The sequence below is a fragment of the Aquarana catesbeiana genome, linkage group LG02 (genome assembly GCF_042186555.1).
Source record: "Aquarana catesbeiana isolate 2022-GZ linkage group LG02, ASM4218655v1, whole genome shotgun sequence".
Lineage (NCBI taxonomy): Eukaryota > Metazoa > Chordata > Amphibia > Anura > Ranidae > Aquarana > Aquarana catesbeiana.
In genome coordinates, this window is record NC_133325.1 from 529,887,701 (window position 1) to 529,912,497 (window position 24,797).

Below are 24,797 nucleotides of genomic sequence, written 5' to 3' on the forward strand. Positions count from 1 at the left end.
ATCTCCTGCGACTATCAGTTTCCCCTCCTTAAATTCTGACACTTTTCTCAAGGTTTGCCTCAAAAACCTATCTAGGTCTCTATTTGGAGAATAGATATTTGCCAGAGTACACTCCATGTTAAACAGTTTCCCCTTTATGAAAAGAAATCTCCCGTCTGGGTCAGCCAACTGCTCCCTTATTACAAACAGTGTATTCCTGTCGAAACCTATTGCCACCCCCCTGTGAGTAACTTAATGTTGAGTCCCCATAGAACCATGTAGGGAAGAGCCGTGAAGATAGCCTACTCCCCGAGCAATATGAGATATGTCTCCCCTGAAGGCAAGCCACATTCGCCCCATAATACTGTAGTTCATTATTTACTATAAACTTTTTCCTTGGGGTACTTAAGCCTCTCACATTATATATGTTACTAAATTCAGTGTAGTCATAGTTCATATTGGAAATGGCTACTTCCCCCCGCGAAGGAAGGAAACACACACACACACACACACACACACACACACACCACCACCCCCCCTCACAGTACCCCTCTTTGTTAGGGGGTGAACAAATTCCATATTTGTTCCGCGTATGGGTCCAACGGTATCTATATTGATGTCGTTTGGTCGCCATAACTTCAAAAGGGGAAACAGCTCTCCGATTGCCACCACCAGCCCCCCACCCAACCATCCATTTTCTCTTCTATTCTTTCTCCCTTTTCTTTTTTCCCCTCTTTTTCCCTCACTCCTTCCGGAGTAAGGACAATAATCACACTCTACCCCCTCCCCTCCCCCCCGGCTGCGTATCCATTGGATATTACTAAAAGAGGTACCACTATTCCATTATTCTCCTCCCAGCCTGGCAAAGCCGGAGGAGGGAGGTCCAGTTTACTGCAAAAGTCTGGGAGATCTTCAGGAAATCTCAGAACTGCACTGCGACCGTTCCTTTTTCCTTTGAGACAAGCTGGGAATCCCCATTGGTATGGTACATAAAATGTTCTGTTAATGGTTTAAGGAGTCTTCTTCTTGACAACATTTCTCCCGATAAATCTGAGGATACTTGCAGTTCAGTTCCTTCATATGAGATTCCGGCCATCTTCCGGATATTTGCCATAATTTTAGCTTTCTCTTCATAATAGTGGAACCTTACTATTACGTCTCTTGGATTGTTGCCCACCTTGGGTTGATATCTTGTGATCCTATGGACTCTGTCCAGCGTCAATGTTTCAACTTCCTTTCTCCCTAGCATGGGGTTAAACAAATCCTGCATCACTTTACTTAATTCATAATTTTTAGATTTCTCTGCTATTCCTCTTATCCTCAGGTTTTTTCTTCGGCTTCTATCTTCCTGGTCCTCGATTTTATATAGGAGCAACCTATTTGTTTTTTGGAGGGATTCCATTTGCATATTTACTTCCACCAGTTTTTGGTCATATTTATCCATTCTCTCCTCTATTTCTTCTACTCGACCAAGAGCCTGCCCAATATCTGCTCTCACTGCTGCTATATCCGCTTTCAATGATATTTCAACTTTAGATAGTGTCTTGGTCAGCACCTCTTTAATTTGGCTTAGGTTTGCTTGGGCCACGTCTGGCCCTAGGTCCTCTTCAAGCCCAGGAGACGCCCCTCCTTTCCTCTTCTGGTACCCATTAGGTGTCTTAGCACCTCCTTGGGAGCTTTCCCCTGCATTTCTTTCCCCTGCATTTCTTGACCGCGTGTTTATAGACCACTTTAGTCTAAGTTTAAGCAGACAGACGCTCAGTATGTTCTTTGTATATCAGCTTTTACATTACCGCATCCTCTCAGCAAATGGGGGGGGGGGGGTGAAGGGGGGGCAGCCGCCCAGCATCCATGTCCTTTCTGGGTCTGTACCTGCGTCCCATGCCCTCGGTTTTCCTTCATACAACGAGAAGTACTGTGCTGCCAGTTCCTGCAATGGATTGTCCTCCACAGAGCTCCAGGTGTCCACAGCTCCTCCGTTCCTCTCAGTGCAGCGGGGCAGAAAGCAGGTGGGAAGCCGTGGGGAGGGGGGGAGGGCGCCGTACCGACAGACAGATCAGGCAGCTATCCCCTGCAAAGAGCCATTCAGACTTCCCGGCGCCTTACTCCTCCATACCTCCGGCACTGCTGACACTTCAGCTGGATGGGTGGAGACAGGGCTCAGGTGCTCAGAGTGAGCCTGCTACATACCAGAACTCCTCCCCTTACTCTCAATCCCCCACTCGTTTACCATCCAACCTGACAGAACTGGAGAGGATCTGCAAGGAGGAATGGCAGAGGATCCCCAAATACAGGTGTGGAAAACTTGTTGCATCTTTCCCAAAATGACTCATGGCTGTATTATTAGATCAAAAGGGTGCTTTTACTAAATACTGAGCAAAGGGATTGAATACTTAGGACCATGTGATATTTCAGTTTTTCTTTTTAAATAAATCTGCAAAAATGTCAACAATTCTGTGTTTTTCTGTCAATATGGGGTGCTGTGTGTACATTAATGAGGAAAAAAATTCACTTAAATGATTTTAGCAAATGGCTGCAATATAACAAAAGAGTTTTAAGTGGGTCTGAATACTTTCCGTCCCCACTGTGTGTGTTCCAGGATATAGGGAGCGTGCCCCCACCCCCTCATTCGGTACAAAAAAAAAGGGTCAGCAGGCCACAGCTAATGATTTATTGCCGGGACCTGCTGAGCGAATCACAGCACAGAGCCCTGTGTTTTCTAACACAGGTCTTAGCACAGAGCAGCGATATAGCGTTTTTTTTTCCTCCCTGCAAAGCACCTTTACACCCACTTAACAAAACGCCTAACAATTTAAATATAATAATAAAAGATATTCAATTTTAAAATATAAATTACCACCTCCATGCTTAACTGTAGGAATGGTGTTATTTGGATGGTGAGCGGTATTGGATTTCCGCCAGACATATCATTTGGTGTTAATGCCAAACCGTTCAGTTTTAGTCTCATCTGAAAAACACACCTTAAAGATTCTAAGGCCACATGGAAAAATTTGTTATGTCAGATGACACTAAAATTGAACTATTTGGCCTCAATACCAAATGATATGTCTGGTTGAAATCCAAATAACACCATTCCTACAGTAAAGCTTGGAGGTGGCAATAGCCTGGAATGAGGGCGTTTCTCTGCAGCAGGGACTGGAGCCCTTGTCAGGACAGAAGAAAAAAAATGTATGGGGCAAAATACCATCAAATTATTGAGGAAAAACTGCTGCCCTCTGCCAGAAAGTTGTGAATGAGATGGTTTACCTTCCAACATGACAATGACCTTGGGCTGGGGGGGGGGGGGGTGGGGGGGTGGACGGGACACGATTTAAATCTTGAATATAGCTGCAGCGGTTACCAGAGAGTTGAATCTGCCTTGCTGTCCCAGTGTTTTTGCAGTTAACCTGTTCCCTTTTGTTTTTTTGTGTTCTTTTCTGCCTTCTGAATCCACATTGATATACTGCATAAACTATGCCGCCTTTTTCTCTAAGCTAATACACAAATGTATAACCCTTACATGTGGGCTTGCTGACCTCTCCAATGTTACAACTAGTGTACAATCTTACTGTGTCGGGAGGTGGGATATGTTGATTCTAATGTATTATGCTGCTTGCCACCATCTGGGAATCTGACTGCACATGTTAACTCCCCCTCATACTACATGGCGTCCCTAAAGATAATGACATGGAATGTCCGGGGCCTCAGAGATAGGGCTAAACGCAATGCGGTCCTCTCCCACCTTAAATTTTTGAAGGCGGACATTTCCATCCTTGTTGAGACCCACCTGGTAGGCCAGAAGCAAATGAGCCTAAAAAAAACGTGGGTGGGGTGGCTGTATCAGGCCCCACACACCTCCAACTCCCGAGGGGTTGCGGTCCTCATCACCAAAACAATGCAATTCCAACTCCACACAGTGCAGTCGGATCCTCAGGGCCGGTCATTGTTTCTGCATGCCACGATTGGAGGCCTGGAGGTCCTCCTCCTTGCTTTCTATATTCCCCCACCATTTAACTTTGATGTATTGCGGATGGGGATTACCTTTATGACTCAAACCCGATGGTGCCAGCCATATGGGCCAGGGACTTCAATATGGTCATCACAACCAACCTAGATACTGGAGAAGAAATAGAACAAAATATTTGGACTTGCCTCTTCCATATCTACAATAAATCTAAGAAACAATATAGAAAATCAATAATACCTAACCTCCTGAATGCGGCCAAGGCCTTAATTCCCAAGAATTGGCTAAAAAGTGGAAAACCAGACATTAGAAACTGGCTAAAGGAAATAGATTATCACTACAAAATGGAAGGAGGAGAGAAAGGGGATAATAGTAGATGGGAAAGTTGGAAAAACTACAAAGTCTCGGATATTTATTTAGATAGGATAAAAGAAAGAATAGGTGCAGAGCCAAGTGGATAAATAAACAACATAAAGGAACGGACCAGACATAGGGGAGGGGGAGGGGGGGGGCAGGGAGAAATAAGAGGGACTGAGAGAGATTAAGATAATAATAGGGTTTATAATTATAGAAGGCGTTTTGTCGTCGGTTTTTAAAATTATTTAAGAATATCCTAGAAGGGAAAAATAATAAAGACGTGACGGAAATAATCCACAATGATGTGAAAAAGGAGAAGAGATAAAGTTTGACACATAAAGTTGAAATAATGTCTCTCGGAAAACTTTCGCTGAAGTGGATAAAACAAGAAGAAAGAAAAAAAAAAAAAAAAGAAAAAAAAAAAACAACCAACCTAGATAGACAGGGCCTGACCACCCTCCCTACCTCCACACCCAGCACCACCAGGTTTGGGCGATTCCTAGCGGAGTTCAGCCTCACGGACACATGGAGATACCAACACCCGACCTCCCCACGTTTCTCCTGCTTTACACCCTCAAGATCAGCCATGTCCCGCATTGATTTTAGCCAACTTACCTCTTCTCTCCTTCCTCACCTCCTAGACACAGGATTTGATGCCAGAGTGCTATCTGACCATTCCCCATACTGGATCATGCTGCGCCTGCCGGTCCTCCCTGCGATCCGGATCTGGAAGCTGAACCCGTTCTGGCTCACTACCCTGTCCGGCTTGGACGCCGTCCAGGTGGAGTGGGAGCACTTCTTTTGCACAAATGAGGGTTGGGCCCTGGTCAGTTCCGTATGGGAGGCCTTTAAATTGCACGCTCGTATGATCCTTTCTATGCGCATCAATAGACATAAGGTCTCCTCCAAACTACTGCTCCGCCAGGCGGAGGAACGTTTACATACCCTTGAGCGGGACTTCCAGACTGACCCAACAGCTACCAACGCTTTCCTTGTGCGAGCGCAGGCTAGGCTTACAAACCAGCTGCATACGGAGAAAGCCAAACAGGGCATCTTCTTCACCAAACAACGAATATTTGAGCACGGCGAACGAGCAGGCAAGCTCCTAGCTTATATGGCCCACCTGGACAACCACAAACCCCCAGTAGTGGTCTCTCTTCAGTCCGCCTCTGGATGCACGATCACTGACCCTGACCAAGTGGCTGAGGAGTTCAGGAGTTTCTACTCTGACCTGTACTCCTCCACCACACAATACTCCCAGGACGAACTAACAGCACTCTTACAAACTACCACTTTCCCCACACTCACAGTGTCGCAGGTCGAACAGTTGGAGGCGCCCATAACTACTGACTGTATAACAGAAGCTCTGGCACAGCTCCCTACATCTAAGGCGCCTGGTTCGGATGGGCTCCCGCTCGAGTTCTATAAGCAATTCAGCGAGATCCTCACCCCCAAACTCTGCAAACTTTACACACACATATATATAACTCCAATGCACTTCCGCCATCTATGAACGAAGCCCTTATTGCCCTTATACCCAAGCCGGGCAAAAACCCATTGTTCCCTGAATCTTACAGGCCCATCTCTCTTCTCCAACTAGACATTAAAATATTAGCTAACATACTCGCCATACGCCTTAATAAAGTAATTACCAGTCTTATACACCCTAATCAGATCGGGTTCATGCCAGGGAAAAACACAGCTTTCAACCTCAGGCAGCTCCACATGAACCTCCAATCCCAGTACACAGAAGTGGGCTCCAGAGTTGTGGTCAGTCTCGATGCCGCTAAGGCATTCGACTCTGTGGAGTGGAGATACTTGTGGGAATGCCTTCACAGGTTTGGATTCGGGCCAAAATTATTAAATGGTTACAGCTACTATACCAAGCCCCTACGGCACCTATCCAGGTAAATGGTAGGATCTTCTCCCCGTTCTCACTATCTCGTGGTACACGCCAGGGCTGCCCCATCTCACCCCTGCTGTATTTTCTGGCAGTTGAACCTCTGGCCACGGCTCTCAGGAAACACCCAGGTATCAGGGGCCTCCAATGCAATCAGCTAACAGAGGTGATCAGTTTGTACGCCGACGATATGCTCCTATACCTGGCAGACGCTGGCCACTCTCTCCATACAGCTCTCCAAATCATTACAGCCTTTGGATCCTTTTCAGGGCTTCAAATAAATTGGTCCAAGTCCCAAACCCTCCCAATAGACCTAGGCTTCCCCAGTGCTGACCAGGCTGAGCTCCCCCTGGTTAGAGCTAGTAAAATTAAATACTTGGGCATTCACATTTCCAGATCCCTGCTGGACTACGTCTCCCTCAACATCGAGCCCCTGTATGCAGTCCTGAAAGCCAAAACACAAGTATGGTCCCGTCTCCCCCTTGGGGTCATAGGCCGAATAAATTTGGTCAAAATGATTCTCCTTCCCAAGCTTCTATATGTCTTCTGGCATGCCCCACTATACCTCCCTCCACGTATATTTAAGTCCATGGAATCTATCCTTAATACGGAGTATTATAGTTTAGTATAGTATGGGGCTCCTCTCGTCACAAACTGTCATGGCGAGACCTGAAATACCCGACCAGCCTGGGTGGCGTCGCACTCCCGGACCTCTCCCTATACTACATAGCGTCCCAAATCTCTAATTTTTTCCACTTCAACCACACTGACAATGAACGTTACTCAACTATGGCCTGCTCTCAGGCCCCAGGCCCGCTGATCCCCCCCATTTCAGATTTTGTTTTGTGGTCCTCGTGGTTCACCCCAAACCGGAGACAGGAAACGCATGCTATTCCATCACTGTAGGATCTGGCAGCTTGCCATGCAACTTGGAGAGGCACCATTTCCCCACTCTCACACACCCCTCTGGGACAATCCACACATGCCCGAACTCGCTTCAATCCCTGACCATGGAATATGGATAAATAAAAGCGTTATATATCTATCCCAAGTCGTAGCCAACGGAATGGTTAAACTATTCCAAACCCTCAAGGACAGTTTCTCCTTGCCCAACCACATGTTTTTCCGGTACCACCAGCTCCGGCATGCACTCAACACGCAGTTCGGGGACCCTATCCCAGTCCTCGAGGTGCCATTATTGGTGGACATCGTGCTGGGAAGGGACCCCAAAAAGCTAATCTCCTACATTTACACATACCTCACAACACCTTCAGCCACTGCTACCGCCCACTAACTTAAAACCAAATGGGGGACTGACCTGGGCACGGAGGACTGGGATGAGGCCCTCGCCAACTGCAAATCTGTATCTCCAAAGCTTTCTGACCGCCTTACTCATATATTCTCCACAGATCATACCTTACACCATACCGTATATCTAAATACAGACCAGGACAGGACCCCAAATATCCAAGATGTAGTCACCCTGAGGCCTCCTCCAAAGCGGCGGCCTCGCCTAAAAACTCTTGCCCGCAGCTCTTCAGGACCGGAGCGGTGTCCGAAAAAAAAAAAAAACACACCTCGATTCGTGAATCGAGTTTTTTTTAAGAAAATCGCAGATTTTTTATTTTTTTTTTTGTGGAAAATCTCCCAACCCTACAATGACCCAAAGCAAAAATTACCACACAGTGGTTGAAAGAGAAAAAGGTGAATGTCCTTGCATGGCTTAGTCAGAGGCCAGACTTAAACCCCATTGAAAATCTGTGGAATTACTTTAAGATTGCAGTCCACAAACTGCAAATCTAACTGAATTTGAGCAGTTCTGCAAAGAGTGGGCAAAAATTGCAAAGTCAGTAGATACATATCCTAACAGACTTAGAGCTGAAATTCAAGAAGTAAAAGGTGGTCCAAAGCAACAAAGTGCGATTTTAAGGGGGGGGGGGGGGTTCTTTTCTATACCCACTGAATATCACTTACATATAGATTAAATAGAACAAGACCCAGTACAGAGCCTTGTGGTACACCACTAATGACTGCTCTAACACCCAATGCTGCAGCCATTGCCCGCTAAACCCCCTCCTCCCTGTGGTAACAGTACTAGAAAAAGTTTCCCGTACTGGGTGTCACTTTTTAAAATCAGCGTGGCCATGCAGGGCTCTGCCCACATGGCCGCATCATTCATTCACACGGCTCCTTTCGGTTGTCGGCTTGTAGTTCTCAAAGAATTACCATGGCGCTGTGAGCTGTGATTTCTACCTGTCAGCGTATCTGCCTGCCCAAGAGCACAGATATACTGACAGATCTGAAGGAGATCAGCTGATCACTGGTGCAAAGCTTTACAGACTCAAAAAAAAAAAAAAAAACATTTTTTTTTCTAAAAAAAGAGATATAGATAGATATAATTAAATAAATAAATAAAAATAGTGACACTGTACTAATCTGGGGGTTTCGATTACCCAAGAGGTCAACAAGTTCTGGTGGGTGCGGAGGTGGATCACTTATTGTCTTTGTTACTTCACAAGATCACATGATTGGGCAATTTACTGTACTAGGCACTTTATGTTGCATGTGGATTTGATTGCACTTTAAGGTTAAAAGGAGTGTGTGTGTGTGTGTGTGTGTGGTGTCAACGGGTCAGGGGATGGGATATTCAGGGAGTCTGTCCTCAGCCCCATTCACACCTCACAACCCCCTTTAAATCGTAGTTCCACCTTTGAAGCAGTCCTACAGTGTCCTCAATTCCCCTTCACATCACAGTCCCCTTTACATTATTAAAGAAGAGGCTGCCCTGTAAAGGGGTACTGTAATGATTACAGTGCAGTCCCCTTTATCTTACAGTGCCCCTAGCAATCACAGCCTCCTCCATCACAGTGCTCCTGCCGTCTGCCACCTCCTCTCTAACATCACATTTCCCCATTCCAGACTCTGTGTCTCCTGCAAAGGACTTCTACCTGTTATCAGTCCGTGTGTCGGCTCCCGCCAACCCAGCCAACAATGTCATCCTATTAGCAGGGCAGGGGGTGGGAGGTGCTCTCCATTCGATCTGGAGCCGTGAGAGGGGGCACATGGGCATGGCTGCACACCACCTGCTGTGCGGCCCGGTCACCAACAGGCCATGGACTGGCACTGGCCTGCAGCCCGAGGGTTTTTAGAACATTTTTTTTTTTTTTTTTTTGGAGTCTGTAAAGCATTGCACCAGTGATCAGCTGATCTTCTTCAGATTTGTCAGTATACAGTATCTGTGTACGGTCAGGCAGATACGCTGACAGGTAGAAATCTTTTTTAGGTGAACTTATCCTTTTAAGATGAGATAGTTTGACCTTTTCAGGTTGAAGATGGACACAAAAATCATCTCCCAAACCTATTGCCAGTTTTTAGAAGCCACTTTCTTCAAGCAGTGGTAAAAGGAAAAAAAAAAAAAAAAAAAACCCTAGTTAGACTTACCGGTAACGGTATTTCTACGAGTCTTTCAGGACAGCACCTGGAGAGAGCGCAGCTCCACCCACTTTTCCCAGGAAACACTGCAGTCAGTTTTTTCTATAAAGACTGGACGCTTCCACCATGGCCTCAGTTGTTCACAGAGTACCTCCAGCCATGCTGAAATTAGATAAGCAAAACATAGCAATAACACCACATGTTACACAAACCATTAGGGCGGGTCATCTGTGCTGTCCTGAAAGACTCGTAGAAATACCGTTACCGGTAAGTCTAACTAGGGTTTTTCTCCCCTCGTCTTTCAGGACAGCACCTGGAGATGATAAGAGAGTACTTACTCTAGGGTGGGACCACCGCCTGCAGGACCTTCCTGCCAAACGATTGTTCCAATGCTGATAGCAAGTCCAACCTGTAGTGGCGGGTGAAGGTGGAGAAGCTTGTCCACGTGGCCGCTTTACAGATCCGACCTGGAGAAGCCCCTGCTCTTTCCGCCCAGGACGTTGCTACTGCCCTTGTTGAATGGGCCATTATCCCCGTGGGAGGATCAGCCCCTGAAGCTTTATAGGCTTCATTAATAGCCATTCTTAGCCATCTGCCTATAGTGCTTTTGGAAGCGCTATGACCCTTACGAGATCCAGAGAAAAGAATAAAAAGAGAATTCGACTTCCTAAAGTCTCTCGTGATTTCTAAATAACGAAGTAAACATCTTCTCACATCCAGAGTATGAAAAGACTCCTCTTTAGAGTTGGATGGTGTAGGACAAAAAGTAGGTAAAATTATCTCTTGTGCCCTATGAAAAACGGTTGCAACTTTTGGCAAAAAACCTGGGTCAGTTTTCAGCACTACCCGGTCTGGAAATATAAAGCAAAAGGGTTCTATTATAGATAGAGCTTGTAATTCACTAACTCTTCTGGCCGAGGTAACTGCTACCAACAGGACTAATTTGAGCGACCATAATTTTATAGTTGCTTCCTCTGGGGGCTCAAAAGGTGATTTGGTCAACCCCTGTAGCACCAATGATAAATCCCATTTAGGAAAGGATTTAAAAAGGTATTGGCCTAAGCCTGGCCAATGCTTTAAAAAATCTAATTATAAACGGCTCTTGAGACAACTTTCTTTCAAGAAAAACCGACAATGCAGCCACTTGCACTTTTAGGGTACTGGCTGCCAAACCCATCCCCATTCCTTCATTGAGAAACTCTAATATTGAAGGCAATTCCTGTGGTGAACATTTTTCAGTCATGCACCAGGAATTAAACCGCTTCCATGTTTTAAAATAAATACCTCTGGTAACCTTTTTATGGCTACTTAACAGGGTCGACACCAGTTTGTCTGAGAAGCCTTTTCTTTTTAGAATCTGCTCTTCAGTAACCACCCCGTCAGCTTGAGCTGGTTGATATTTGAATGCTGAAGGGGAACCTGGGTTAAGAGATCTTTCTGAAGTGGAAGGACCCAGTGAGGTTCCACCGCCATCCTCTGTATAGTTGCAAACCAGGGCCTTTTGGGCCAAAAAGGAGCCACTAGAATCATACTTGTGAACTCTTGTTGTAAATTTCTTTAGAACCAAAAAGGGATCATTTGAAAGGGGGGAAAGGCATAGCACAAGTGGAAGTTCCACGGTTGTGCCAGCGCATTCAGCCCTCTCGCTTGATCTTGCCTGTTTAGTGAATAATAGGCTTTCACCTTTGAATTCTTCTGGGATGCGAACAGGTCTATTTGAGGAGTTTCCCATTTCTCTGTTAATTTTTGGAATACCTCCTTGTTTAGACTCCACTCTGCCTCTAGTATCCTTTCTCTGCTTAGAAAGTCGGCCACTAGATTCAGATCCCCTTTTTAAGTGTACCGCTGTTAGGGACTTTAAATTGTTTTCTGCCCAGGATAGAATCTGAAGGGACAAGGCTAGCAAGACTTTGCTTCTCCTACCTCCTTGTCTTGTCACATATGCCACTGCTGTGGCATTATCTGATAGTATTTGAACATGGTGCCCCTGGACTAGTTTCTCGAAAGCCCATAGTCCGAGAATAGCCCTTAGCTCCCTCCAATTGGATGATCTCCTGGCTTCCCTGTTCGTCCAATTCCCCTGAGCCATCTGCCCTTCCAGGTGGGCGCCCCAACCCCAGGAACTCACATCCGTTGTTAACCTCTTCTCGCGGGGGAAACACCAGAGCAGGCCCCCCAACCAGATTAGAGTGACTCCTCCACCACCAGAGTTTCCTCTGAACTCGGGGGGATATTATCATTTTTTCTAGGGACTCTCCATAGGACCAATTTTTCAAGATTGTCTGCTGAAGATCCCTTGCGTGTAAACGTGCCCACTGTACTGCTGGTATCGCTGCAGTAAGGAGCCCCAAGACGGACATAGCTGCCCTCATAGAAATCGGCAGGTTTGTCTGGGTCTTTTTTACCGCACCCTGAAGTTTTACAAACTTTTCCTCTGGGAGGAAGATTCTCTCCTGTATGGAATCTATCGTGTAACCTAGAAACTTTATTCTCTGGGATGGAATCATGTTTGATTTCTCTTTGTTTATTAACCAGCCCAGGCTCTCCAGATGTCCCTTTGTCCTTTCCAGATCCTTTTCCAATATATGCCTTGTTTTGGCAAATAATAGAAGATCATCTAAATATGGGACAATCGAGATTCCCTCTACTCTGAGAGGGGCTAAGGCCTCTGCCAGGATCTTCGTGAATATCCTCGGAGAGGATGACAGCCAGAAAGGGAGAGCTCTGAACTGAAGATGTATGATAGACTCTCCCATCCTGATTGCAAATCTGAGGTGTTTTTGTGATGCTGGAGCTATAGGCACATGGAGATATGCATCCCTCAGGTCTATGGATACCATAAAACAGTTTGGGATCAGGAGATCCCTCACCGAAAAGATCGTATCCATCTTGAATTTTTTGTACCTGACAGATCTGTTGAGAATCTTCAGGTTCAGAATTAATCTGAATTTGCCTGAAGGCTTCTTTACCAGAAATATGTGCGAATAGCACCCCTGTTCCACTTCTTTGGGGGGAACATTTATGATCACCTTTTGCTGAAATAATTCCTGTAGAATTGTAGTCATAGCTGCAAGCTTTCCTGGATCTCTGGGAGCTTGAGTTATGAAAAGCCAAACCGGAGGTGGTTGTGAAAACTCCAGTCCGTAACCCTCTTTTATGGTTTTAAGGATAAACGGACTGTCTGTTATCCTCTGCCATTCTGGAAAGAAGGTCTGTAACCTTGCTCCCACAGTCGGAGGACAGTCACTGGCTTTTTGTATTCGGGGTAGGGGGGCGAAATAGCACTCCTGACTTGCCCCTGCCTCTCTGAGGCCTCCAAGGTCTTTTATAACCTGTCTCCTTTGTATCTGAGGTTTTTCGAAAAGGACGAAAATTTTTACTGCCCTGAGGGATCACCTTTTTCTTAATGGGGAAGGCCTTTTTCTTGTCAGCCGTTCTTTCCAGTATGGCTTCAAGCCCCGGGCCAAAAACCAAATCCCCTTCAAAGGGTAGACCACACAGCTTGGTCTTTGAGGCTGTATCTCCGGTCCAAGTCTTGACCCATAAAGCTCTACGTGTTGAATTAATTAAGGCAGAGGATCTAGCTGACATCCTGACTGATTCAGCTGAAGCATCTGCTGTATATCCTACTGCTTTTAGTAGTACCGGTAATGTCTCTAAAAGATCTTTACGAGGGGTACCTGCCTCGATGTGATCTTTTAGTTGTTCCAGCCAATGCTCTAGGTTTCTGGCCACTACTGTTGAGGCCATAGCTGGCTTAGATTTGCTAGGGTGGAGTCCCAAGCTTTTTTCAGCAAGGAGTCGGCCCTTTTATCCATGGGATCCTTGAGGATACCCATGTCCTCAAACGCAAGGTCAGTGTTTCTCGATACTTGAGAGAAAGCCCCATCCAGTCTAGGTTTTTTGTTCCAGACCTGTGTGCCATCTTCTTCAAAGGGAAACCTGGGTTTGAGGGATCTAGAAAAGAAAGGGGCCTTCTCTGGGTCCTTCCATTCCCTTTTAACTGTTTCTGACAGAAACTTATGCACCGGAAACACCCTGTGCTTCACTTCACCCATGCCTTGAAACATTTTGTCATGTAACGAAAGCAGGGTTTTATCCTCTGTAATATTTAGAGTAGTGTGGATAGTTTTTAACAGATCGTCCACCTCCTCTAAGGATAATTTATAGCGAGAAGAAGAAGAAGAAGAGTCTTTCTCTTCCTCTGCTTCTTCCTCAGATTCTGTAGCCACGCTACGATCTTCCTCTTCCGAGTCACTGCCCCCTCTGTATGCAGAGACAGAGGACTGTGAACGAGGTACTGAGCTGCTACCTGCAGCTGGACGTTTGTCAAGATAAGATTTGAATGATTCAAAAGTATCAGCCAAATCTTTTCTAAAAGAGCTCAGTAAATCTTGCTGAACCACAGGTGTGGTAGGAATGGATCCCTCTTTCACTAAGTCTGCAATACATCCTTTGCATAACACTTTTGCCCAAGACTCTTTAAGCACATTTTTACAAGATGGGCATTTTTTTTTAACAGAAAAAGAGGAATGTTTGGTCTTTTCTTTTGCCTTCTGAAATACATAAGCAAATAACACCGTATGTAGAATTTTTTACCCTACAAACAAACAGCATGCTGAAAAAATGGAGGAGCTAACACTTTAACCCCTCTACTTAAACTCAGCCAGTAAATCCCCCCACAGATTTACTTCACAATCATTAAACACACTTACTTCCTGCTTCAATACACAGGAAGAGTGTTGCAGGCTCTTTAAAATTCCCAGAATTTAGCAAAGAGGGAAACTAAAACATGCCCATTAGAGTAAGATACAGAGACCGCTGTCCCCGCTTACCTGGGCCTGGCTGACTTGTGTGGCTCCTGCTCCTGCCACTACCAATTGTTCCTCCTCCATGCTGCCCGGATTCCCAATGGTGTCAGGTGCCTGTATTTAAAGTTTCCCGGTCCGCTCGCCGCTGCGAGGGCCGGAAATTATGTCAGCCAAACGCGACCTGCCCTCTCCTCCTGCGTTCCAGCGACCGGAAGCCGCGTCGCGCGAGGTCCCGCGCTCGCCACTGGAACCCGGAAGGCTGAGCATTGGGGATGAAGAGGAGACGCCGCTCCTCCCCAGCTAGCCGCCGGTCTGAGGGAGCAGGGACCCCCAGCAGCCTGACCCTCGCCGGGTATGAAGAGGGGAGGACACCGGAGCAACCCCCACACGTAAAGGGAGGAAGCTGGGCTGGTCTGCACAGAAAAAAAAGAACGAAATACCGGTATGCCCCCAACTCTCTCCACCTGGAGAAAGCGCAGCACACCCCCTGGCTCCCTGCAGCGCTTCCACCATGGCGGAGGAAACACTACAACTGAGGCCATGGTGGAAGCGTCCGGTCTTTAAAGAAAAAACTGAGAGCACAAGAGATAATTTTACCTACTTTTTGTCCTACACCATCCAACTCTAAAGAGGAGTCTTTTCATACTCTGGATGTGAGAAGATGTTTACTTCGTTATTTAGAAATCACGAGAGACTTTAGGAAGTCGAATTCTCTTTTTATTCTTTTCTCTGGATCTCGTAAGGGTCATAGCGCTTCCAAAAGCACTATAGGCAGATGGCTAAGAATGGCTATTAATGAAGCCTATAAAGCTTCAGGGGCTGATCCTCCCACGGGGATAATGGCCCATTCAACAAGGGCAGTAGCAACGTCCTGGGCGGAAAGAGCAGGGGCTTCTCCAGGTCGGATCTGTAAAGCGGCCACGTGGACAAGCTTCTCCACCTTCACCCGCCACTACAGGTTGGACTTGCTATCAGCATTGGAACAATCGTTTGGCAGGAAGGTCCTGCAGGCGGTGGTCCCACCCTAGAGTAAGTACTCTCTTATCATCTCCAGGTGCTGTCCTGAAAGATGAGGGGAGAAAAACCCTAGTTAGACTTACCGGTAACGGTATTTCTACGAGTCTTTCAGGACAGCACAGATGACCCGCCCTAATGGTTTGTGTAACATGTGGTGTTATTGCTATGTTTTGCTTATCTAATTTCAGCATGGCTGGAGGTACTCTGTGAACAACTGAGGCCATGGTGGAAGCGTCCAGTCTTTATAGAAAAAACTGACTGCAGTGTTTCCTGGGAAAAGTGGGTGGAGCTGCGCTCTCTCCAGGTGCTGTCCTGAAAGACAAGGGGAGAAAAAAAGTCTGCATCTTTTCAAGAAGACCATAATATTTATCCAGGACAATGCTCCATCGCATGCATTGAAGTACTCTGGTGCATGGCTAGCCAGTAAAGGCCTTAAAGATGAAAGAATAATGACATTGCCCCCTTCCTCACCTGACCTAAACCCGATTGTGGGCCCTTCTTAAACAGGAGATTTACGGTGAAGGAAAACAGTACATCTCTCTGAACAGTGTATGGGAGGCTGTGGTTGCTGCTGCACAAAAAAAGTTGATTGTCAATAGATCAAGAAACAAACAGACTCCATGAACGGAAGGCTTATAACTTATTGAAGGAAAAAAAAAAAAAAAAAAAAAAAGCAGAGGGAGTGACTCTTTACTGGTCACAGATTTTTTTTTTTTTTTTTGGAAATGTCAGAAATGTCCATTTCTAAATTTTGAGTTGTTTGTTTAGTATTCTCACGTTAAGGGCCAGTTCACACTGGTCCGACATACGCTCCGACGTCGAGAGCACAAGTCGCATTACATGTCAACATCATTGCTTCCCTATGAGAGCCATCTTAACTGGTCGTACTTGTGTCCGTCCGACTTTGAAAAAGGTTCCTGCACTACTTTTGTCCGACTTGGGCATGATTTGAGCCCATTGATTTGAATGCAAGTCGGATCATCATCTTAACTGATCCAACCTGTGCTGAGGATCTTGAACGGAAATCCCACGTCAAAAGAAAAAACCTGCCATGCCCCGCCTCCCCGAAGTTGCAGGGTAAAGTCAGGTCGGAATTAGTGCAACTTCCATGTTGGGGCAGGGTGAACCAGGCCCAACAGATTAAAAAAAAAAAAAAAAAGCAGGTGGTGTGCAGCCATGCCCATGTGCCCTCTCACGGCTCCAGATCGAATGGAGAGCTCCTCCCACCCCCTGCCCTAATAGGATGACATTGTTGGTGGGTTGGCGGGAGCCGACACACGGACTGATAACAGGTAGAAGTCCTGTGCAAGAGACAGAGTCTGGAATGGGGAAATGTGATGTTAGAGAGGAGGTGGCAGACGGCAGGGGCACTGTGATGGAGGAGGCTGTGATTGCTAGGGGCACTGTAATCATTACAGTACCCCTTTAAAGGACAGCCTCTTCTTTAATAATGTAAAGGGGACTGCACTGTAATGTAAAGGGGGCTGTGATGTGAAGGGGAACTGAGGAAGCTGTAGGACTGCTTCAAAAGGTGGAACTGCGATTTAAAGGGGGTTGTGTGGTGTGAATGGGGCTGAGGACAGACTCCCTGAATATCCCATCCCCCGACCTGTTCACCAGAACCACACACACACACACACACACACACACACACACACACACACACACACGGCCCCTGGGAACATTGGCTGCCACAAAACCATTCCCTGGTGCCAAAAAGGTTTAGGGGGCTGCCTTCTTAACCACTTGCTTACAGGGCACTTAAACCCCCCTCCTAGCCAGACCAATTTTCAGCTTTCAGCGCTGATGCATTTTGAATGACAATTGCCCGGTCATACAACACTGTACCCAAATGAAATTTTTATCATTTTCTCACCACAAATAGAGCTTTCTTTTGGTGGTATTTGATCACCTCTGCAGTTTTTACTTTTTGTTAAAGAAAATGTAAAAAACCGAATTAAAAAAAAAAAAAAAATTATTTTTTTATATTTTGTTATAAAAAAAAATTTAAAAACGGGTCATTTTTCTCCTTCATTGATGTACGCTGATGAGGCGGCAGTGATGGGCACTGATGGGTGGCAGTGATGGGCACTGATGAGGCAGATGTGCCTCTTCCACTTGGGGACCGATGTCCCTCACATCCGAGCCGGTGATCGGCTTTTTTTTCTACTCACGCTGTTAGCGTGAGTAAAAAAAAAAAAAAAAAAAAAAAAAAAAAAAAAAACACGATTACCGATCTTTTGTTTACATCATGTGATCAGCTGTCATTGGCTGACAGCTGATCACATGGTAAGGGGCCGGGACCGGCCCCTTCCTTAGATCGGTGATCAGCCGAGTCTCTGTGACTCGGTGATCGCAGCGCGCCCTGCGCGCGCCCTTCAGGGAGCGCGCACAGGGGAGGCCTCCCGGGAATTCAGGTCCGCGCTGTGGCCGTCATTCGGCCATAGCGCGGATGTGTAGTGGTTAAGGGATATATGACCGCACTCCTTTAACCTTAAAGTGCAATCAAATCCACATGCAACATAAAGTGCCTAGTACAGTAAATTGCCCAATCATGTGATCTTGTGAACTAACAAAGACAATAACAATAAGTAATCCACCTCCGCACCCACCTGAACTTGTTGACCTCTTGGGTAATCGAAACCCCCCAGATTAGTACAGTGTCACACATGGGGGGGGGGGGGGGGGGGAGACCAAAACTACACACTTACAATGATGCAACCTTCTATGCGCATGCTCACTTGCTCATAAAGCCACACTTGGATCCGTGATCTCTGGAAGAATGCAGAGAAAAATATTTACCATAAGGTTAAAACACAAACAATGCAAGATCACAGGGAAAAAGAATAAAAGAAAAAAAAAGTCATTAAAAATATACCTACATTTTGAAGATATCTGAAGATCAGGTTCTAGTAAATTTAGATTAAGGAAAACTGAAGAAAAAAACAAATTAAAAAAAATAAATAAATAAATAAAAAAATAAAAAAAAAAGGGAAGAGGGGAGTGTGTTGACTGTGGCACATATATTTAAGGAAAAAAAAACCCTCATAATCTGGATCAAAAGTAAAATGTACTGCAAAAACATAAACTATCTCCCATGTATTATTAACCAAATAGAAGCACCGGCAAGACACAAAAGCCGTCCAAACACGTGCAATCGAACATTTTTGCTTCACTACATTATCAGTTTCTGCTTCACTTGCAAACAAGTAATTTTCCGAACAGCGTTAATAATTCACCATTGCAACATTGAGACAGAGACACACACATAAAAAGATACGATGGGCTGAACCATCACTTTCTGCACTTTTTGTCCCTGTCCACGGTAAGCCATTCTCGTCGCGAGGTTCGAAGCTGTTCTAATGGCCACAAAAGGATGGGCCAATCGAAACACTTGACTCGCCCAGGAAACGGAAGAACAGGATTATGCGAACTGATTCGTCAGATTTGGAGACCCGTCAGCATTTGTACCGGAAGTGACGTTTTGTCGTCGCCATCTTGCTACACCCCGCACTCGTCCACAGTAAGAATACAGTAAGAAGGCGGCAAGCGGACATCTTGTTACACCCACCGGAGTCTTGCATTCCAAACTTATTTTTAACAGTAAACTTAGCTTATTTAGTGAAATTCAGAATTTTCAAATCCCTTAGACTATTTTGATGTTGATTTTTTAAAGCAGCGGTGTTCTGTCATATTAGCAAACCTGTGATATCAGCAGGCACTCTGCTGCTTTTAAAATTCAACATCTAAACAGTCAGACGGATTTAAATACTGTATTTTACTATATCAAAAAAATGCGCTATTTAGTATATAACTAAAGCGGCAGCTCAAAGTGATATACAACACAAAAAAATCAGTGGAACATAGGGAGCTGCGCTGTGATAAACCAAAAAATATGTGATATAAAAAACAAAAAAAAGCTACAAACCAAAACACCAAAATGAATTGCAAGTAAGCGCATCGCACCAAAATGAACAATAATAATAAACTCTCCAAACTCAAAGTCTATAGTCTGAATGCTCAAATTAAATGTGTACAGACACAGAGAACAAGGAGTCCAAAAACAGTTGAAATCAGCCCAATGATAATAGTGCAACACCCAATGACGAATCTTCATAAAATGTGAAACAATGAGAATCCATCACCTTAAAAGATGTAGACTTACCAGATAGCCAATTAAATAGGCTTGTCCCCCAGTCTTGGGTGGTAAAGATCTCCAGCTATTGTAACTGACCTCTAGGAGCGATACACAGATTCAGCACTGTCCTGACGTCACGGCTTTAGAAGATCCAGTAGTCCCAGTAGGATGATATCAGCTGAGCTGACAGATAGGTCATACGGCACTCAATCTAGCAGGTGGAGATAAGCGGAAGTGGACAAAACTATCAGACTTAAATGGCCATGAAAAATAAATAAAAAGGGGCCACCATAGGTAAGATCCGATGGTTTATTTGTACATAAAAAAGGAACTGATCTGTGTCAGTCAATATGTATAAAAAGCGCTATAAAGTAGCGTATAGTGGAGCCGGCCAGCAAATATAAAAAAGACAGAAAAAACAACTTGCCCGTGCAATACGGAATGGGACAGCACGCGGTGATGTCAGCATGTCGCTCACCCTACGTGTTTCGTCACACAAAGGAAGTCATCTCGGGGCATGGGCGGCGTTCTGACACACCGCAATAAATAATCAAAGCTGAGTTCCAAGCCTCAATTTGAGTCCCGGGCCGCTATTACCTGTGGCCATCTTAATTGTGGGAAAAGATTTGGACTATAAAGCACACCTATACTAAGGGCAAATAGCAAAAATACCAAAATAGTAGGAATGGTCTATACTGATACGATGTAGGCATCTTAATAGTGGGAAAGGCCTAACTGATTGGCAAGAGGAAAATAGGAGCTTAAGGGCAAACCACAGATACCCAAACACCATTTAGACTCCCACACACCAACCAATCACGCTGTATAATTGTGGCATACAAAAATAGCACCTGCAGCAAAGTCAAAGTATGTCACAAAGTGCGTCTACTAACATAAGACTTTGAATCAAGAAAAAAAGGGGTCCATACTATAAAACACACATGTTGATAATAATGGTGTACCCCGCCAAACAAAAATGTCCAGTAAAAAATATATCAACTCGCGCAGCACTAAAAAGTCCCTTAGGGACCACATAATATATATTGTAATGGTAATTACACCAACAACATTCCTACCCAAAAAATATTAAAAGTATAAAAAAATAGATAATAAATTTACTTAAATTTGACTCCATGGTTATGGCAACCAAAAGAAGTGGGCAACATAGCCTCAAAAAATCACCCTTACTGTTTATCACAATGGACCCAGCTCTAGAGGTCAGAATTCTAATTCATATAAAAATTTTACATATCAAAAAAGAATGACATAGCTGCCCAGGACTCAAATCGAGTTTACAATAGGTGCTAACATCAAATACATACCATCATTCCAAAACACTAAATGCCTAGCACATGGATGAAATAAACAGTAGAAACAGGCTACGAGTTATCGATAAAGGAATTGATGTCAACATCGATATTTAATCCATAAGGGGTATAACACTTGATTTTATATACCCAGGACATCTCCAATTTAGAGATACTCCTAAACAGACAACTTCCCCTCCACTGCGGCCTATACTTGTCTATGCCCAAAAAGAGGGTATTGGGTGGTGGCATGAGATAGGACGTGCCTGAGCTAGCTCTGCTGAGAATCCTGCAGAATCCTTTCTAAAGTACCGCCATCCGTCGCAGCACAGACCCGGGACTACCTGCATTAGCTGCCGCGGCTAACCCACTACACCCGGCTGGGTATATTGCTGCGCTGCCATGTCCAGGAGAGGAGCGTGGCCGAAGCTTCTGCCTGACACCCCTGGCCATGATGGCGGCCTCCCGCCCCGTTCAGCAAAGGAGGCCGCGCAACGATTGTTTGGCAGGGGCTCTGCCCTGACAGATCCGGCATCCCTCCAGCAGCTTGACTCTGGGGAAGAACACAGCGAGCCGGAGATGGGATCTCTGGACGGAGTCCCAAGGCTCCTAGATGACACCCAGGCGCATCTCATGTGAGTACCAGGCCTCAGGCCTCCAATATGGTGGCGACGCCCCAGCAAGACGGAGCTGACCCTGAACCTAAACTAAGGGACATATTTGCAGCATTGACTACATGTAGCTCCTCTATTGCAGACCTGACAGGGGAGGTGAAGGGCATGAAAGTTAAACTATCCTTAGTCAGGCAAGATATGCAGAAGTTGCGGGAGCGCACATCTGCCCTTTGAGGGACGCCTCAGCGCATTAAAGGATGAATGGCAGCCCTTGCAAAGAGATGTTAGATACGTACAGTCTGTGGCCTCAGCTAACGCAGCCCGTTTAGAGGACATGGAGAACCGTTTACGTAGAAATAATATCCGGGTATCCCTGAGCAGAGGGTAAAAAGAGCAGGTGGCCTTTATTGAAGTATGGCTCACAGACACTTTTGGCCATGATGCTGTGTCACCTATGTTTGCAGTGGAGAGGGCACACAGGGTCCCTGCAAGACCCCCACCACAGGGTGCCCCGCCAAGGCCCTTTTTGTCCTGCCTGCTAAATTATAAAGACCGGGATGCCATATTGAGTAAGGCCAGGGCTGCTGGCCTACTAAAAATAAATAATGCCAAGGTCTCCCTGTTTCCTGATTTTTCAGCGGAAGTTCAGAGACAGAGATCCAAGTTCATGGATATTAAAAGGAGGCTGCGTGCTCTCAATGTTCAATATTTCATGCTCTACCATGCAAAGCTGAAAGTCATCTCCAACAGCAACTCACACTTCTTTGATAATCCTACGGCTGCAATGCACTGACTTGACAGGGAGGAAAGGCATCTGGCGCAGCAACCACCCTAGTAACACTGGGAAGCCTATCACAACTACTTTAAAGGTGCTTTTGCTGATTCCTAGAAAACCAGCAGGGATGAATCATGCAGTCTGGCATCCCTACACCACAATAATGTTTTTTCTGTGCTCTGTTTTTTGTGACACAAACTGTCCATCAGCCTCACAGCTACTATTGTGCCCCCACAAGATGGTCCTGCAAGGACTTATCCCCCTGCGTGTTTGGGGGTGTTATTTTGTTTTCTTATGGGTCCAGTTGGCCAAAGACTGTACTGATTTATACCTCACCAATGTGCTGATCTCTCTCTCTCTCCCCTTGAAGTTTATCTCTCCACAGAAATTACATCCGATGACTCTGACATTGCTGGCCATGCTCCAAACATCCACTGGGTGGTGCAAGAACACTTATCGTAAGTGTCTGGTAATGTGCTGTACACAGGCACAATGTATATGCACCTCAGCTTAACGTTTACTCTAAATGCTGTAATGATTGAGCCAAATTTTAATGACTGCCATAGCTAACATGGGAATGCTGTTACTATCATGGAATGTAAGAGGCATGGGAGAGAGGTTTAAGAGAAATGTGTATTTAAATATTTTGGTAGGCTGCAACCACAGCTAATCTGTCTCCAAGAGATGCACTTGCAGTCCGACTCTGTCCACCTACTGCGCTCCGGCAAATACCCAACACAATTCCATTCCGCAGACTCCTCCTACTCCAGGGGGGTCAGTATATTGATCTCTGCTACTATTTCATTTGAATGCATTCAACAGCGGGTTGACAGAGAGGTTAAATATGTTTTCATATCGTGTAAGCTAAATGGGCTCATTATTGCAGCAATATATATTCCTCTGCAATTCTCAGCGGCACCCCTCAAGAGCTTAGCTCAGTTCATGTCTTTATATCTGGATGTGCCGGTGCTGGCCCTGAGTGATTTCAACAACACCCTGGACCCATGCCTGGACAGGTTGCCTTTGACACCTAGACTGGCTAGATCCACCACAGGAAGGACGGCCTTTGCTTCCTTGCTCTCAGAACTGGGGCTTCATGATGTGTGGCGAGAAAGGCATACTGATGTTAGATGTTACTCCTGCTACTCGGCTATGCATGGTGGACTCTCTCGCATTGACCTGGGATTGGGAAATGATACACTAATGCAGAGGGTGAGGGACTCTGCATGTGAGCCACGTCTCCTATTCAATCACTCTCCTTTCTGGGTAGGGCTAGATACTACTGCTTCCTCTGGCCGTCCATTGTGGAGAGTGAACCCTTTTTGGCTGACCCTGTTCCCATCTCCGGATGGGATTCTGAGTGCACTGAGTGAGTTTCTGCAATTAATAGGCAGTCTGCCAGTGCAGGTATGGGACTCGCTCAAGGCACTCCTGAGGGGATGCCTCATTAGAGAAATCACAGGCATCAAGAACCGCTCTAGGGAATGGGAGGACAGAGTAAGAAAGGAAATTATGAATAGAGAACAGGCACTGGTTATTGATCCCTCCCAATCCAATCATGACGCTTGGACAGAGGCGCAATCGATGTATAATTCAGTTCTAATGTCCGCAGGAGGAGGAGGGGGAAAATACAGGCCATCTTCTGGCCTTAATAGCTAGGGAACAACTGAATTCTACAACTATTACCATTATTTTTTTTATTATTTCTTTTTCTTTATTAATTTTATCTGTATCAAACAACACTTTGCAATTAGCGAGATATAACCTCAGCTGATGCGAACAGTTAAAATACATTCATAAAAACATTCCCAAATGCTGTACCCACAACCCCTACCCCCCCCCCCCCCCAAAGCACTCCCCCCCTCTCACCCCATCTTCTTGAACTCCTCCTCTCCCTTTCTCATACCAGTTCTATCCTCAACTTTTCACTTCTTCTTAATCTCCATCTACCTGTCTAGCTAATTTATTACGTCTTTTGATTTCTACATTATGCTCCTATCGCTTCAGCAAACCTTATTGAAAGCTTATAGTCTGCCCATTCCCTCCATTTCTCTTCAAACTCCTCCATTCGCTCCTTGCCACTGAACCTTAGGTATTCTAAGCTTTGAATTTCATTTATTTTGTTACACCAATTTTTCACCGTAGGCCTTCCTGGTTCTTGCCAATATCTAGGTATAAGGCTTTTAGCGGCGTTTAAGAGCTGTGGGAGTAACGTTCTAGTTGGCATTCTAATCCCATGGAATAAACACCCCCATGGCTCGTCTGGGACCTCTATGTTGGTTATCTAACTAATTATTTGCCTGATCTCCCCCCCAGTATTTTTTAATTTCAGGGCAAAGCCACCAAATGTGGGCCATAGTCCCTATCTCTTTGCACCCCGCCAGCAAAATTGTGATGTTTCACTTTGGCATTTGTGTGCTTTATCGGGAGTTATATACCATCTCGCCAAACACTTATAGTTCAGCTCTGTTATGTTGCAGTTTACCGACTTACCCGCCTCAAT

The 24,797-nt window shown here is 45.5% G+C and overlaps 1 protein-coding gene across 2 annotated transcripts in view; it reads right to left on the reverse strand.

The window, feature by feature from the left end:
* SNRPE (small nuclear ribonucleoprotein polypeptide E) overlaps positions 1 to 18,896 on the reverse strand; it is a 63,643-nt gene extending 44,747 nt beyond the window's left edge. Inside the window, exons 1-3 of one of the 2 annotated variants that reach the window (XM_073615844.1) lie at positions 18,741 to 18,896; positions 18,343 to 18,369; positions 18,172 to 18,234 (exon numbers count right to left, since the gene is read on the reverse strand). In XM_073615844.1, coding sequence (XP_073471945.1) covers positions 18,172 to 18,234; positions 18,343 to 18,369; positions 18,741 to 18,794 — 144 coding nt within the window. In that variant the 5' untranslated portion in view covers positions 18,795 to 18,896. Of the gene's footprint in view, positions 1 to 18,171; positions 18,235 to 18,342; positions 18,370 to 18,728 lie in introns of both variants that reach the window. The other variant, XM_073615845.1, reaches the window with a different exon arrangement.
* Positions 18,897 to 24,797: the final 5,901 nt, after the last annotated feature.